This window comes from Rhinolophus sinicus, linkage group LG11 (genome assembly GCF_036562045.2).
Source record: "Rhinolophus sinicus isolate RSC01 linkage group LG11, ASM3656204v1, whole genome shotgun sequence".
NCBI lineage: Eukaryota > Metazoa > Chordata > Mammalia > Chiroptera > Rhinolophidae > Rhinolophus > Rhinolophus sinicus.
Genome location: NC_133760.1, coordinates 71,684,851 through 71,703,792, shown reverse-complemented (window position 1 = coordinate 71,703,792; position 18,942 = coordinate 71,684,851). Strand labels below are relative to the sequence as shown.

Genomic DNA, 18,942 nt, shown 5'->3' with positions numbered 1-18,942 from the left:
GAATATGCAATACCTAGGGGCATTAGCAGAATGCAGAATTATGAAATACTTCAGTTTGGTTAAACCATAAATACAAAGATAATTTTAAAGCTACTAAATGGTTTTATTACAACAAACTAAAATTTATTAGTATCATAAGTACTTTGTATCAATGACAGCCACCAAACACTAAAACACTAAGTAAGCATAAGAAAAATGAATAAGAAATGTATATAAGTTAATTTTGGTAAGATTTCAAACATATTCTTCCAAATTACTGTTCTTTCAATTTGGTATGAACCAAAATTTACCTTCATTAAAAAAACAAAATGCAGCCTCTTAAAAAACATGAAAATCTGTTTAATACTTTAACTATACTGGTTTCACAATCTAAACCGGGACCAAAACTAATTTTACTTAGAAGCTAAATAAACAGCCCACATTAATAAACAATTCATTTTCCCATTTTCAACTCTGATTTACTTGTTTATGTGTGAGTCTTTGCAAAGTCTTTTCACCTCAGCAGCTCCTCGCGAGTGCGCTTTGAACAATGACTTTGCAGCTGGCCAAACCTGACTCGCAATCAATTTTTCTAAGTACAAATTCTTGGGCGGATGGCTAGTCTCCAGCTATATCACTCACATATAATACACACTCACAAGTGGTGAAGAGATTCACATTATCACCAGAGCTCCATTCTGCTGACGGCAGCAGCGACACAGCAGGGGGACACTGTCCTCCCTGGAAAAATGACTCCTTCACCTTTCAATAATGCAGCCTGCAGGTATGGACCTACGAGCTATGTGCCGATAGAATGAGAGCTGTCTTTAAAAATATGAATAAACACTACCCTGTTCCTCCCAATGGGGCATTCTCATTGAATCTCCACACAGAGCCATCTTGATTTTGAAGAGCGTGCATTCAATTTGTCTTCCCAATACATTTGGAATTGAAAGGAAAATTCGATTATATGTAAAACTCGGAGAGGATGCCAAGTACTGGCATTTCTATCTCAGGACATTTGGGCAATGGATGCCCTGTGTGAGTACATGTATGTACATACGTTTGTGTAAAGATATAATGCTTAAATATAACTTCAGATCGTAAGATGATGCCTCAAGTAGAATAAATCTGAATTCATTATGGTTAGGTGGTGTTTTTCCTAAATTTTAATTATGGAGTATATGGGTTTACCTACTTTGCTTTAAACTGAATTTTGCCTTTTAAAATGTTAAACATAGTTTGATTATTGGGAGAACCTTCTAGCACCCCAAAGACACGGTTAATGTTCCTCAAAGACATACCAATTAATGATTTCAAAAATTTTTCTTCCATTTCTAAGCCATTTTATGGGCGACAATAAAAGTATACTAGTTTGTCCTGTAACTTTTGATTCTTGTGATCAAATGCTAGAAAATCAAGTAAGGAGTAGAGGATTACCTTGAAACTCACCTGCCAAAAGCACGAGGTGATCATTTGACCTCTAAAGACTGATCTAATGAAGCCTCATTTTCATATTAAAACAATCAGTATATTAGAAATGCTTTTAGCCGACTGTCACTTAACCAGATCTCCACACTAATGAACACTCTCTGATTCATTCTTTAAAAGGTAATGAATATGATCCATTAATTGTGCTCCTTGGTTTTTACATAAAGGAGTTGAAACTTATCTCCACACAGATATTTATAGCAGCTTTATTCATAATTGCCCAAACTTGGAAGCAACCAAGATGTCCCTCAGTAGGTGAATTGATAAACTGTGATTCCTCCAATAGAATATTATTAAGTGCTTAAAACAAAAAAAAACAGAAGAGCTTTCAAGCCATGGAAAAACCTTACATGCACATTACTAAGTGAAAGAAGCCAATCTGAAAAGGTTACATACTGTACAATTCCAATATATGACCTTCTGGGAAAGGCAAAACTATGGAGACAATAAAAGGATCAGTGGTTGCTGGGGGTACAGGAGTAGTTTTAGGGCAGTGAAAATACTCTGCATATGACAACGATGGGCACATGTCATTATACGTTTGTCCAAATACATAGGATGCACAACACCGAGAGTGAACCCAAAGGTAAACTACAGACTCAGGGTGACTATGATGTATCAGCATTGGTTCACTCTTGGTAACACATGGACCCATTGATACTGGTAACAGGAGAGGCGACGCATGTGTGTGGGCAGGGGATAAATGGCAAATCTCTGCACCTGCCTTTCAATTTTGAACCTAAAATTGCTCTTAAAAAAAATAAATAAATGAAGTCATAAAAAAGGGAAAATTTTTTAAAAGCAATTGTTAACAATTTTTAACTAAATTGTTTAAAAGCATAATGACTTATTCGTAAAACTCTATGCTTATTAAGAGTCATCTAGGTTTGTCCATGCCAGTAATATAAGCTATTGAAATTATGGAATTACATAAGATTCTATATAAACGCATGAATGACTATGTGTGAGAAGCTGATGTTTCTATGAAAAATCAGTTGAACGTTTTAGAAAGACTTGATAAAAAAAAGTCACTCACACGAACTTGTCAAATTAATGTGAGCAAGGCATCTACAGAAGAGAATGCAATCAAAATTGTAGTCTCAGAAAGACCTGCACTCAAACAGCTTGGTAAATGCATTTATGTTCCTGTGTCAATGTAAAGAAATTAAACCTGGAAACCAAAGAAGATGCCTCAGAGGTGAGGCTTCTGGAAGATAGAGCACCCAGAACTCCAAACAGGGGCCCTTTACTCAAAGCAAACACTTGGGCTTCATATAAAAACACACACGTGTGTGTGTGTATCTTTTATTCAATTAGTTGATCAAATATTGGTTCTAATCCTATAAGGAAAGGTTACATTTTTGCCACGAAAACAATAGGCTGGCTGTTTGCCATGGAGAGAAAACTAACTTTGACTAAATTTTTATACATTTCATGAAATTTTCATGCCATGATGGCACATAATTTACCCAGCAATTGACAGATGGCTATACTTCTGGAAGACAGCAAATAAGAGTTTTCTATCCTTGGCATTTCACTGTGTCATTCTGATTTAGTCCATTTAAGCTTGCTTAATGTGTGGGTAAGAATCGGTGAGATTTTACAGGCTGTGTTCTGTTAAGAATTCCAAGAGTGAGTCTCTTTTCATATATTTCATTAGGAATGAAATCACTTTGATTTATCATAGAATAGAAAGTTATTCTTTAATGTAAATTTAATGTAAATTTAACTTAATGAGAATATTCTATGAGTAAAGGTTATCCATGATTCGAAAAGCACAAAAAGCACGCCCTCCCCCCAAAAAGGAGTCAGTGAAACTGTATACCCTAGTAATTTGTCTACATTCAGAATCCTGTGACAAACAAATGGACCAGACAAGGTGTTTTAAAGACATAATTATGTGAATAAGTGACATATATGACATGTTTATATAAAAATTAGTGCTTCTATGCATTATGGTTTATCTCTGAAATATCAGAATGATGTAGTGGTTCTCAAACTATGTCCTATAATCCTGGATTTCTTAAAGATTTTTTCAGGGGACCTGCGAGGTCAACATTGTATTTATAATAATATTCAGACATCATCTGCCTTTTTCATAGTTATTCTCTCATGAGTGTACAGTGGAGGTTTTCGGAAGCTACATTTCATCTGAGATTGCAACAGATTGAATGTAGGAGCTCATATAAAAACACAGCTGCATTCTATTAAACCAAACACTAAAGAAACGTGCAAAAAGTATAAAATAATGCCGCTCATTTCACTAAATTGTTTGGTGTGGAAAATAGTTATTCTACATAAAAATGTTACACGTGTTGTCAGCATGTAATGGATTTACTACTGCTATTTTAAAATGAATTACATATTTAACTTTTTTTTCAGTTTTGATTTCTAATACAGTGACTATTGATAGACATAACCCACATAGGCAAATGTTTGAGAACCACTCACTGTCTTAGAGTGATTAAGTAACAGGAAAAAAAGGAACTAACCTGAACAAGAACAAAGTAACGTTTTTTCCATCTTTTCCAAACCTTCTGTCCAAGAGCATACAGATATCTGGTAAGAAAAACAAACAAACAAAAGAATACTTTCCATGAATAATGCTGTGGTTCTATGTAACAGTATTTCTTCCATAGGTATTTATTCTTGAGACCAGCCTGCTATAGACAAAGTTTAGTTCATTTGGAAGCTGAGGCAACACACAGCTTCTGTGTTCCAAAATGAGCTTATTCTAGGCCTCGAAAGGCAATTGATTTTTGTGGCTTATCAATTTGTCAGTCATACCACACACTGAACGAGGCTGGAGTTAGAAAGGGTCATCAGGGAACCAGTAGGAACTTTATTCTTACACAGGCGTCTAGGAGAGACAAAGGCTATGAGTTGAGAATCGAATACGAAATGTTCCAGCAACCAGATGACCGGGGACGAGGAGTGTGACCTGAGAGGGAGCCAGCTGTAGAGTCCGAAACCCCAGGGTGAAGGGTCACTGTCTAGCTGAGTGACCAAGAAATGTCCCTGCACCAATCTCAGTTTCCATTTCCTCAACTATCAAACGAAAAGGATTGGATTTGGTGATTTTGAAGGTCCCTCCCCGCCTTGTAAATTGGGGATTTACCTGACTTAGGGAAGCATCTTGCTACAAATGTTCCTGACTATGAAATTCAGATCAGGAAGATGACAGTGTGTAATTTAACATCGTTTCAACCAGGCTTCTTTTAAACTTTGCAGTGCTATTAGTAACCTGAACTGAAATGATTAAAGCAGTCAATCATTTGAGAATAGAACTTTTGTTCTTACTGAATATACAGATGTGAGCTGAAGTATCAAGGGAAAAGAATAAATGAAAAATTAATCAAGTGTGAGCATGTCACAGAGAGCTATTTTAAAATTATACCACAAAACTACATACACACTTCTTACAAAGGTGGAAAACATTGTTAGAAGTTTAAAATATGACAAATTGAGGCCTCATTTTTAAATCAAAGTAAGATTTTTCAGTATTTTATCCCAACCCCTTTTTCTGAAGTGAAGGTTTAACATTGCAGAGGCTAGTCAAACTAACTCGATACAATTCCAAGCAAGAAAAAAGCACTACAGCTAAAAGTATGGTTAGGGTCTTAGAGTCTCTAGACTTTCTCTCTCACATTTTAGAATTAGAATCTTAGCTTGAATTTTTCGTTTGCCTTATTAAAATAATTTTCTTGTGCAAAACAAAGCAAACATACCTTTCGCCCACCTCCCCCTTTGAAAAAGTATTAGGTTGGTGCAAAAGTAACTGCAGTTTTTGCAATTTTGTTTAACCTTTTAAACTGCAATTACTTTTGCACCAACCTAGTAATACGGGATGTTGGCTCAAGTGTGTTGAAATGAATGGGCACCTATTCACTACTAGTGGAGTAGAACCTAAGGCCACCTTTCTGTAGGATAACATGGCAGCATATAGAAATAGTCCCACCTTTTCATCCTGGAATTTATTAGGGAAATAATTAGACATGCACATAAAGATGTATGCTACATGGATACCCAGAAAAAATTATTTATATTATTGAAAACATAACAACTTAAGTGTCCCATAGTAGGTGAATTGTTTTAGAAATGCTGTCATATGCATGGAAAGAAATACTATGCTGCAACTGAAATTATATTTTTGATAAAATGAGAAACATAAGCACTATCTCATTATATACCACCATGTGAAAAGAACAGATGCAAAACTACACACATACTTAATTATTTGGAATTTGTAACAAAGATATCTATATTAAATAAATATTCTGAAATTTGAGTGGTGGGGCTATGGAAGACTCAAGTTTCCTCCTTTATTCCTTGTATTTTCCAAATTTTCAGAATCAAATAAACAAACATGGAGTTACTAAAAGTCGAACTAGAAACTAGGCTGTTGCCCTGGAAAGCTTTCCCCACACTGCCCACATCAGTTCCATATTTTCTTTCAGACATGTCAGCTAGCTGAAGTGTTTGGTAAACTTATATTTGGCTCTCACAATACCCTTGAGGCCTTGTCATCTGTGCTTGTGGATGTGATGCAAATTCATTTCGTTCCTGACAAACATCCACTGCTACTGTTCTCACCTGTTTGCTCTCTCCTCCTGAGGTCCCCTGAAAGCCCTTGGCCCCACCTTTGCTCTAGCCTCTAATTTCTGTGGTTCTGGTGATAGGTGTTTAGCTGCTCTCTTCCTGTCTTTCCTGTGTAATTTCCCTCTCCTGAAATGCACAGACCCAAGCTCCTATTACAGGGTTAACAGCAATGACCCCGGGAGCTAGAGGCTGTGGACACAACAGACATCCTCTATGAAAATGCACTGGTGAGATGTGCGCCCACAGCTGCCTAGGAGCCACAGAGGGCGTTTGGAATAACCTTTGCCTGTGACCACAGCCCGCTTCTCAGCTCCATCAAAGCATCTCACTTAGCACGTTGCTGGGCAACTGGATCATACCTAAGTGAAAGTGAATATTGATACACAAACCGTCAGCACCATGAGCAAGTCAGGGGGAAGTCTTGCTTGCAGTGAAGGTCCTGCAGCAGGAATAATATTGTTTGCTGTAACGTCATTCAAAACAATGGATCAACACATTTGGAATGAAAATGTATGGTTTCTCTAAGGACAGAAAGCAGAAGGGTGGGTAGATGCGTACATGTGTCTGTTGGAAGATATTAAAAGATATAGAGTAACGGATAATTTAAGACTGGAAGCAAGGTAAGCATTAGAAGGTTGGGCCTTGAGGTATTTGGGGTTGTTGCACTAAAGAAAGAATTCAATTCAACAAAAGATTAACTGCACAAAGGAAATGCTATGCAGAAAAATACGAGTTTCTGCTCTTTAGTTTTCATATTAGACGGACAAAAATTTTATATATATAAAAAGGACATGAATAAAAAACATCTGAAAAGTAACTATACTGAATAAAAAAGCACATTACACTTCAACAAATTTGAGGGTTTTTTAACTATAAGGATGAATTCTGGAATTAAGTAACAGGTATCACTGTCTAGCTATTTTTTCACTGGTATAAAAGCAAATTCTTGGCATAAGAGGCATTAAAAATAGAGGAAAGAATAAAGAAAAAGGATATTCATCAATACTGTTTAAGAGCAAAAACTCACAAATCATGTAAGAATCAAACAGTAAGGAATTAAATAAGGTAGTCATTAAAAGTGACGCAAAAAAATGATACGGAAGAATTGTTATAATGTTAAGTTACAAAAACAAGTCACATGAGCTTATAGTATATATATATATGAAAAAAAAATTCCAGAAAAACGCATCAAAATGTTAAACCTGCAGTTCATTCATATCTGGCTTGTGAGATTACAGATGAATTTCACATTCCTTATGCCGTTCTACATTTCCATAATTTCTACAGTGCACATCTTCCATTTTTATAAGTAAGGTTACCTGGTATCGTATACAAGAAGTAAAATTCACCCATTTTAGGTATATAATTTGATGAGTGTTGACCTAGTCCTATAACCACCACCACCACAGTGAACTGACAGAATGTTCCACCCCGAAAGTTTACTTCATGCCCTTTTATGATCAATCTCCTCCTCCCATCCCAGCTCTGAAACTACTGATCTGATTTCTGATCTTTTAGTTTTTTGTTTTCCAGGATCTCGTATGAGTGGAATTATACAGCATGTAGCCTTTTGTGTCTGCCTTCTTTCACTTAACATAAACCTTTTGAGATTCGTTCATGTTGTGGTCTGTATCAGCAGTTCCTTTTTTTTTTAAATTTTATTTTATTAAATTTATTGGGGTGAAAATTGTTAGTAAAATTACATAGATTTCAGGAAGGGGAGCAGTTCCTTTTTTATTACTGAATATTATATTTCATCGTATGAATTTAGTTCAATGTGTACATCCATTCAACAGTTGGTGAATGATTGGATTGTTTGCACTTTTTTGGTTATAATAAAGTTGCTATAGACATTCATGCATAGGTCTTTGTGTGGGCACACGTTTTCATTTCTTCCAAGTAAATAAGTAGGAGTGGGGTTGTTGAGTTTCATTTCCAAAGTGGCTGTAAAAGTTTGCATTACCAGTGGCAATGTATGAGAGTACATCCTACTTTTATAATCAGAAAAATCACTATTATTAAGGATTTGGGGTGTGTGGCCATTATGGCTCCATGAATTATATTTCTGGTATGACTAAGTTGAATAGCTAGAGACCAAAGGTAAGGATCATTGTCACTGTACCTTGAACACAGTGGAGAACTCACAGCTTTAATGGGGCTTTCCAGTTTTCAAGGCCATTCTCAAGTTCTGGAATTTGGAGCCATTTAAATTTAAATTTTTTGTGGTCTTATCAGCTTTGGGAAGGTTGAAGTGCGGAGAAAGCAAGGAAAAAGGAGCCAAAATCATTTAAAATTTAGTTATAATCGGATAATCCACTTATTAGAAAGCATCGTAAAAAATCAAAATGCATTCTCTCCTAACCCATTTTTATGCCTAGCATTGCTACTGAATCACGGTTCTTTTGTTTATTTGTTTGTTTTTTTAAATGTTGAGTGTTAGCTTATAAATTATCTCTTACGGATAAACATCCATAAGATTTTTATTTCAGAAAAATATACTAAAGTTATATTTAACATGATATTATGTTCTACTAGGCAACAGAGTCTGCTCATACCCTTACCTAGTGATGTTTGAGCATTGCTCATTACTGGAAAATGAATTACTCTATGTGGACACTCTCTATTTGCCTACTGTATACAAATTTTTAGAGAATTTGTATACAATAGGTTGACTTGACTTCAAACAGCCATAAAATATAATTTGATCTTTCTTTACTGGTTTTGAAAAGACCCTAAAGCATCTCAGGGTCATTATTATGAAGATCAACTATAACTACATAATTCTATAAAAGGAGAAGCTGTGGCTGACAGTGAAATCTAACTATTTGACATAAATGGCAATAGCGTTAATTAAAGATATCTTTGAAAGCTATTTACTTGTCATTCATTTCTGTTTCATGAAAATGGTTTAGAATTTTTCTGACTCTGGGTGGTGAACACACAATGTGATATAGATGATGTATCACAGGCTTGTACACCTGAAATCTATGTAATTTTACTAACAATTGTCACCCCAATAAACATTAAAAAAAAGAATTAAAATAAAATTAAAATTAAAATTAAATTAAAATAAAATCTATTATGACTATATTCTTGTCATCTGAGTTCTGGTCAAATTGGTTTTTCACCGCCTTATTTCACCCAGGAAAGGCATAGAGAACATGACTCAAGAAGGGTATTTGTCATCCTGGAGAGAGTATCTCTTGTACTACAGATCTGTCGGTGGGTCTGCTGTGCAGCTATGTTCTTTCTGAATATTTTGTAACCTGCTGAGTCATCACTAGCTTCCTCTTGACTGTATGATTAACTCAAATAAAAAAGAAAGTTTTTTTAATGGTAAGTAAATCAGACCTGTCAAATACCAGTCAAACTGGAACACACATTTAACTGAGTTTTATGTGACAATTTATAATGTTATCAAATAAAATAAATGTTTATCACACAGCATGAGGGCAACATTCTCTAATGGGCACTGTGAATTTTCTTCATCTTATGTTAAAGAGGAAAGCAAGTTTTTATTCTTTTATTCATTCATTCATTCATTCATTCATTCATTCATTCAATTTATTTATTTATTTATTTGGTGGGTCTTTCAACATTATTCATTTTCATCAACCTACAGAATTTCAGTTTGAATAAAACATTTTTTCTCATCCTTGTTAAATTATTTCAGTAAAGTAAGAAACTGATGGAAAGTGAAGGAACACACATTAGCAGTTTTCAGAGTCATATTACTTTTCCAGTGATCTATTAGAATACGGCCCTATGAAAAAAATTCCCTAACCAAAGGTAAATTGGATCCAAGAATTATTATTTGAATGGAATAAAAGAGATATTCTATTGTACACAACATATTTCAAAAAGCACATATTTCCAATGTTAATTTGTACTACATATAACACTTTGCCATTGAAATAATTCCAATGTATCACAATACTCACGTAACTATAGTATTTCAGATTATTTAAAAATAAATGTTTAGATACTACTTAAAAGTGTTTGCTTTCTTCAGCACATCCAACTTAAGGAAGGTATTAAGAAGTTGTTCCCTTTGAACAAAAAACTGCCTGCTTAACTTTAAAATCTTCTCTTCTTCCACAGGATTAGGTAACAAATTAGCAACACTGACACAAAGCTTGGATTTCACACATAAGAATAATGCCTTCAAGCATTTGGTTTTATAAATCAGTATAAATAGCAATAATCTTAAAGTATCACTCCCTCTTCTAGGGTTGTTTCTAACAGCGAGTAATATTTGCTCCTAAGAAACATAGGGATCATTGCTAGAACACAAACCAACTAAACGTGTATCAATGTTTCATTGGCCTATGACTTTTTTTTTTTTTTTTTTTTTTTGCATTTCTAACTAGTCCTAGATCATACTCTATTCTCAAATATAAAAGATACGAGAAACTGAATTTTATGTTTAAAATATGATGTGAATGGGGTGGCCGGTTAGCTCAGTTGGTTAGAACGTGATGCTGATACACAAACACCAATGGGCCATTGTGAGCTGCACCCTCCTTAAAAAAAGAAGGAAAAAAAGTGATGTGAATGCATAGCTCCTATACTATGCTGTTAGGAAAAAAGTTAAGAGGGGAAAAATAAGTAAACAGAAGAATTTTGGTATGGCCAATCCTCAAGTCAATAGAGTTACCATCAACAAGGCAAATGAAAATTTTTTTCATGTCCTATATCAAGAGTTATATATGGTCAAATTACATAAATATAAATTATATAAATGTCTAACCAATATGCTGTACGCCTGCAACTAACATAAAATAATATTGAATGTCAACTATAAAAAACAGTCATGGGGATATAAAGTACAGCACAGGGAATAGAGTCAATAATATGGTAATAACTATGTATAGTGCCAGATGAGGAATAGACTTATTGGGGTGATCACTTTGTGAGATATACAAATGTCTAATCACTATATTGTTTTGTACACCTGAAATTAATAAAAAAAGGAAAAAGAAAAATAGCAAAAAAACACACCCCAAAGAAACACTAACCGGGAAAGGAAAAAAAAGAAGTTACAAATAAGGTATTTCAACACTTACACTAAAAACTGTACAATCTCTGTGATATCAGCATGATCCCTAAAAGAGTTAAATGTTAACTTAAAAATGCCAACTGGAACATATGCCGCAATTACTTCTAAAAGTTTTCATTTGTGGAGAAACAAAAGCAGAGTTTTAATGAAATCCATCAGAATGTTCTGTGACAACAGAAATAAAAACTTTTTTAGATATAAGTGATCCTTAACAATTATGTATTATTCTAATAAAATTATCTCAACAATAGATTTATTGAGTAAAATAAAGTTCGGTAAAAATAAACCAAGCAAAACAAAAATAGCAAAAATATTCTACAATGTTTATTTTTGTTGAATTTTCAACAGATATTTAGATTGCGTACCATGTTCACACTGAAATGCTTATAAAATTATTTTAAAAGCTTTTTCTACACAGCACCTCCTTCAATATGTTTTTTAAAAATAGATTCACATATAACATGCTGTGATTTGTCTTACTTTATGCCAAAAAAAATCAGAAACTAGTTTTACTAATAAATTAAGCCATTTTCCTATAAATACTATATAATCTCTGCTACTACATATAATCACAAAAGTTAATGAAATCTCCAGAACTCATTTCTGATTAGTTTTAAATATTGAGATTTAACTCATCTTCATAGCACAATATGTCTGAACTAAAATACAGCCTATATTTTTCTAGTTAAGAAAACACCTTGCATTTTCTATGCCATATATGAAATAGAAAATGGTAACATCAAATAAAGATCTCATTTATCCAAACACTTTAAAAGCACTTTTAAAAACCTTTCTAACTTGAAGATTGTTCAAAGAATACTTCAACACATACTGATAAATATTGTAGTTTAGTCTCAATTAGAGTGGTGGCACACACTTCCAATAGCAAGGAGAACATGACAATTTATTTGGAGTGAGTCCATGCTGTGAGAGTTCATGGTTTTACTTTATGATGAAAAATCACCACTAATGAATATTTGAAAAACATAATTGTATACAGAATATGGGGATTATTCAGTGTTTGAAAAAAAATAAAAGGACTATTACTCCGGTGGATCACTTTATGAGTCTAGCTTTTTATTCAAAGAAATGGGACAATCTACATGTTGAATGATAAAGCCTTTTCTGCTGCCAGCCTTCATTTCCTTCAAGGAAAAATACAGAAAGGAAAAAAAAAATCAATATATAGAGCAGCTTAGTCCTGGAAAGGGCTTTCTTAAAGAGAAACCTCAGTCAAGGTTGAAAGAGCAATTAATACAGGCTCGAAAATCTGGGCCATTCTGCTGGAGTTCGGTTAACACGTGGCAGAAGTAATCACCCACTTGTGAAAATGATTTTCGGTTCATTCTCAAACACCTTTCAGACACTCATGATCCCATTTAACTGACAACAATACAGGCTATCCATGGGCACCACTGCATTTGATGTGAAAACCAATAGGGACCAAATGCCCTCAGGCACTTTCAGTCATCCCTGCACGTTCTCGGCAGCCAGCATAAAAGGACTCTTTCTTTTACTACATTCTTTCTTTTATTTAACCCCATAAGATTAAGCCCCCGCCCCCCCATTTTTTTTCTGGTTTTGTTTTCAGCTAAGGATGAGAAAAAGAAACTGATGCAAGACAACAGTGTGACCTGGGCATTAAAAACCCCACAAGTAAATACTTTCCAGTTGGCGTTTTATACTTCCTGAATTCTTACAGGAAAGGGTACCAGAGGTGGAGAGGCCAGGAGAGGATCACAGCCCAACGAAATTACAAAACATTCCCGAGAAATTATCAATGAAGGAAAATCAAAAACTCCTATTGTTGAGCAGGAAGTTCAAATGTGTGTGCGATAGAAACAGGAGATTTATAAATGTAGTCACTGCAGGAAAATGTAGAGTTCTTCACTCATTTTCTGTACCACGTTTTGCAGACTCGATAATATAAAAATTGTCACCCCTCCTTTTCCTAAGAAGCCTTCTCTTCTGCTGGCTTAATCTGAGTTAAATCTCAGTTCGAAGGAACGTTATCGGATTAAGTATAACAGTCTGAGGTGTAGAACCTATCTTTTAACAACTGGCTTGCCATTGCACCATCTAGAATATGACCAGAGGCAAACAGGCAAGATAAGAGGGAAGACCATATGGGCCCAGTCCACCCTCGGACAGACATCAAGGACTGCAGGTGGTCATAAAAATGGTGTTCTAAAACAAATGGCGGGGCACTGTCACCTAGAAACAAAACTGAACTGGGAAAATCATCTAAGTAGTTCTAGGAAGAGTAGATTTAAACAGATAAACACAAGCCAAACAATCCATTTGAATCAAACTGTACAGAGAGATCTTAAAATGGAAATTTTTTCTACATTTATCTTTGATAACGGCTCAGCCTTCTTTTATATCGTGATTAGCAGAAAAAGTGCCCTAGTACCTATTTTTAATGATTCATGATCTCGCCAATGCTGACATTTATAATTATATAACTAGGTTAGGGTCTCATTCAAATACACTCTGTCACAGAAGGCCTATTTTGTAAAGCATGGTGTCATACTTCTCCTCAGTTTAAGTGTCTTTCAAAATACGGTAATACTGTTTCACATCAGCAGAAGCTTCACTGATTTGTTGAAAATTCCAGAAAATTAGTGGACTTTTCCAAGTTGACTGTAAAATGGCTCCGAAGAATACAAGAGGGAAAAAAATGTCTTAAGAATGTATTGAGCAACCTGTTTCAACCAAGAAAAGTTGCACAGAGTCAAGTCTAGGCATCCATTCCCAAGGAAGAGGGTAGAGGCTGTGAAGATCTCAATTCTGGGGGTCAGGCTATATGACACGTTCCAAGGGGAAGGACACTCTGTAGCACTTTGCAAACAAGCTCTAGGGTACCTAAAGATTAAAACGAAATACTTCACTTAGGCAATCCTAGATATTTTTGTGCCATATTCCTTTAAGCTTTCCTAGCCCTGAAAATGTAAACAGTTTGATAATAATGAAACAAAAGTTTTAGAAATGGCTTTTATATATATATCAAAGTATATCTTATTGACTATGGAATACCTTCCCTTTGGGATACAATATTCCCAAAGCAAAGCAAAAAACGATCGAACATTGTTAAACATTATATACAACATAGGCAATCCGACTTAACACAAATAACTTAGACCTCAGTTTCCTCCTCTGTAAGTGGAGATACTGTTCTACCTCCTCCTTATTTAGGATAGATTCAAGTGGAAATATGTGCATAAGATTCCCATTCGTTCAGAAGATAACTTGGGATTCAGTGTTTTTCACTGTGTGTGGCTTGGAACATCTAGATGCAAAGTAGTATGAAGAAAAAGACTGGCTTTGGTGAGCAACCAAATGTGACAAACATTGAGCAAAACAAAGCAAAACACTGTCTGAGAGGACTTGGAAGAAGAGCCTGTAACAGACAGGGACACTGAGACATTAAGGAGTGTGGTGGTGGGAGGCGGGGTGTAAGGGCCTGGACGGGGGCCAGGGGTGGGAATAGAGCACGCAGTGTCTCCAGAATTACAGCATCTTTTTCATAGACGATCCTGTAGGAGTATTGTTCTCCAGCATACATTTTGGGAAATTAGCTGCATTAGATTACTGCTAATGAGTCTTTCAGCAAGAAAATTATATAACTGAGCTTTTACATTCTTTTCAGAATTAACTAACATCCTAATCATAATTAAAATATCTTCTTCACTTCTAACTTCATTTCATTAAGAATCTGTAAAGATCGATGTTTGAAAAACAAAGTTTCTGTCAAGTTTGGATGATACTCTTCATGGACAATGTTTGATCCCTGAAAGGTCTTTGATTCTGTAATGTTCCTCTCTGGTCTTAGTTAAACCAGAACATTTTTGGAGGGTGTTGAAATGTAGAGAACAAACTGTCTGCATCTACCTTTAAAGTAACTTGTCCTCATGTGAGTTATTTGCATGAATTCCTCCTGCCACCTAGCATGTTTCAGATTCCCTTCCCCAACAGCTTTCATCTCCCTAAACTCTGTCACTTAAACTTTCAGTTTTATGCTTTGTGACCCATCTTATCCATAGCCAAGGATTGTGGCGATCTGGTTGGAGACGGGTGACTGAGCAATTAGATCCCCTGGCTGTCGTGCCAGCTCTGACCTTGTCCCTCGACCTCAGTGTGTCAGTGCCCACCTTGCTCCCTCACAGCTAAGTGGCTGTTTGGATCAGCTGCCCAACTCCCAGTACTGACCACCCAGCTTGGCTCCTGTTCTTGTTAACCTTTCTGTGATGCCCTGTTCTCGAATGCTGGACATAGGAGTCCATCATAGACATTTCTGTGATTGCTCACACTTGTAAACATGGCCTGTGTTCAGATTCGTCAATACTTTTCTTGGCTTCCTTTTGACACCAAGTACTCCTTTATGCAAATCCTCTGAGTTCTCATGGCTCCTCTGTGTGTGTATTGTCTGCCACACCCCATCAGTCCCACACATCTGACAATTTCATCCATGTCCAACAATTTATATTTAGTGTGTGAATCACACATGTCCAATTTCTTCGTAGTCCTCAGTTCAACTATCACTTTCACAAAGAAGCCCTCCCTGACATCCCCAGTAAGGTCACATGTATTAGGGGGGAGGCGGACGTTTCTTCCAGAGCCCTCCAAGGCTTATGACATGGCAAACTGAACTAATGTCTAATACCAGCACAAGACGCTGAGCTCTGGAGGGCAGGAACCACATCAGGTGACACCACTCTATTCCAGCATCATGCCTTAGATAGCCACTCTTCTGTAAACATTTTTGGAACAACTGAAATGGTTGCTTCTCGCTTTGTCTCAAGGAACAATTATAATAAAAACATAATGAAGAAAGTAAATGTGTAGCAAAAATGTATATACTATATATATATCAAGGTGAAAGAAAAAGCCTTGTAGAGACTGGATTTTCCATAAAGTTGGTATTTTTATATTTATTTCATCAAGAATATTCAAATAATTTTAGCAGCAGCAGAATGTTATCCTACTATTTAGCTCAATATGGACAATCAAACATAAAGGAACCATGAACCAGCTGCATATATTCAGGAGTCCAGTCCACCTACCACCCCATTACCTGAAAAAGGGACCACCTCTAAGACTTGATATAAGACTCTTTGCACCAATGCGGAAAATGTTCCCGAGGTCACAGTATTACAAAGGCCTTTTAAGTCCAAATGAAATAGCATATATTCTACTCAAAATGCCACCGGATACTCTAATTCCCACTAAGATTTTTTTTTTTTTTTTAAGTTTCTGATAATACAAACATATTTGGAATTTCTGAGGAGGTCCAATAGTTTAGAACCTCTTTACTTTGCCTGAGTTCTAAACAAATTGGCTTAAAAGTGTTAAGATGAGGCTAAAACATGACCTTATAAAGATAAACACTGAAGAATATGGTTTATTTCTGTAAGAAGTGGGCTTCCTTGTGAGGTTCAGTGTCATTAGCAGACATACTTTCCACCCTCTGGCACAGACAGTGCCAGACAAGATAGGCCTGTCTGTTCGGAGATCCCGCCACTGACAGATACACACAGGGAGAAGCAGAGTACAGGTACTCCCTGTGGACAACTCACTTTCAAGGCACAGAGAGGAAAGGGCTGATCTATGCATGACCGGTTCTGCTCTCAAGCTGACCAATCAAATAAGTCAAAAAAAGGGGTGGTCTGGGGTGGCCGGTTAGCTCAGTTGGTTAGAGCGTGGTGCTGATAACACCAAGGTCGCCAGTTCAATCCCTGCATGGGCCACAGTGAGCTATGCCCTCCTAAAAAAAAGGGGGAGGGCGGTGGCAAGAAGCCAGGAGGATTACTGTCATGGGTGCCCCTATATATGGAAGCAAATATTAGGGGTGCAGAGTAAGTGCTTTTTCAAAATAGAGCTTAAGGAGTGAGAATGATCTGTTGTGTGTGTTCCAGGGGTCAGGGAGGGAGCAAGTGGGAGAGAAAACAATGAAAAACAAAAAAGAATACAAATGAACGATTCTCTTAAGTCCCTTTAACTTTTACCTGTTATGTGCCCCAATTTGACTTTCACTTCTTTTCACCTGTAAAATAGGAATACCAATATTTGCCCTGACTATAACAGACAGTGTCATCACAAAAATCAAGTGAAATGTTGTGTATAAAGGAGCCTTTGAAATAAAACACAATGTAAATCGAGGCATCATCATCACCATCATCACCTTATTAGCAGCACAATATTCCAAAAAAAATTTCAATCTAACTTTTTTGAAGGACTGTTTTAAAAGCTTGAGGAGAATGTCAATAAATTTTTCAACTCTGTCCATCTAGCAAAAAGAACCTTTTGAAAAGTGGGGCAAAAATTTAAGTATAACTTTTCCTAAAATAAAGTGTAACTATGATATCACACAAGTTACAACGAAACATTCTCATTCATGAGATAAAAGCAGTATCTCTATAGAGTACATGTATTGTGTTTCCCAGCTATGAATTCCTTAGGTTCTTAAGAAATTGCTATTTATCAACCAACTAAAAATTCCAGACTACTACAGAAAAGTGTGCTTTGATGTTCAGTTTCTCTCTCATATGCATTTATTTATTTGGAGGAGAATGAATAATAGAATAAAGGCAATAGTAATAGAAACTATGTACAATCAGGCTGAGATTCATGGGGCTAGGCCTGTAAAATGTTTCTTTCTCTCCTTAAAGTGTAAGAACTCCATTTACTTATTTACTTGCCTATTAAACTAGATTCACAATGCTTCTCCTTATTAAATGCAAAGTATAAAGAAAAATGAAATCAAGATAAGTCAACAGAAAACAACCTTTGACATTTACAAAACATATTCAGAATTCCAAGTCTCAGCTATTTTTTATTATAACTGACCTTAGTGATATCTTTGATCATTCATATACTACTACGTTAATTTTTCTACATTAATTTGATAAAATGTCTTGACAAGTTTGATATGTCCAAAGTGAACTACCACTTCACCTTCTCTTAGCTTCTTACATTTTTTAAAAAAGAAAATGTCTTGAAGATTACTTAATACTACTTAAAATAGTGCCACCTTTATTACCAAGTTCTCTACTCAAGAGACAAAAATATTTTCGATTTTCGGGGAATGCTTGTGCCATCTATTGGAGAAATATATTACTGCTTTTGTCAAACGAACTTCTAGAACACTTCCGAAGATACTTGTGAGCAAGGTACTTCCCCTCTAAAATGTAGCTTTGGTATTTGTCCTTCTCTGTCTGACTTCAGATAAACACTCTTTTATTTGTTAAATCAATCAATCAATCAAACAATCAATCAATCAATAAATGCAACTTTGGAACAAAATCTGCTCCTTGTCTTTCTTGCATTTTAAGGCGTGTCAGTATCAGAAATTAGTATCTTTACCCCAAATTAACACAAATACACATTAGTTCAAATAATTTCCCCAACTCAACACAAACACATATTAGTTTAATATTTCATCTTAATGGAATCATTTGACAGAGTTATACATTCATAGCCTAAAGAAATGTGAAAGAAACACAGATGGAGGAAAGGAGATAAGTGACCATTCTATTTATTTTAAAAGGATACCAGCACCTAATTTTAAAACAAGTACAAGCAGAGTTCCTCTCCCATTTAGCCAAAGAGCTAGGGATAAAGATTAGAATTCTGTTACACGAAGTTGTAGAATATCAAGATTACTTCACAGAAAAGATTTAAACCCATTCTGAAGGTATCTGTGGATTTTTCTTAATAAATAACCACAACCACAATAATAAAATGGAGTATTAAAAAATCAGTATGTACAAGACAATGACCTGTAAATATCCTTTCTCCATCTCTCTTTATGGCAG

General features: G+C 35.5%; 1 protein-coding gene across 2 annotated transcripts in view; it reads right to left on the bottom strand.

The window, feature by feature from the left end:
- Window positions 1-18,942, bottom strand: part of CADPS2 (calcium dependent secretion activator 2) — a 471,665-nt gene that overhangs the window by 166,794 nt on the left and 285,929 nt on the right. For both annotated transcript variants that reach the window (XM_074315663.1, XM_074315664.1), the window contains exon 8: window positions 3,963-4,029. In XM_074315663.1, coding sequence (XP_074171764.1) covers window positions 3,963-4,029 — 67 coding nt within the window. The remainder of the gene's footprint in view (window positions 1-3,962; window positions 4,030-18,942) is intronic.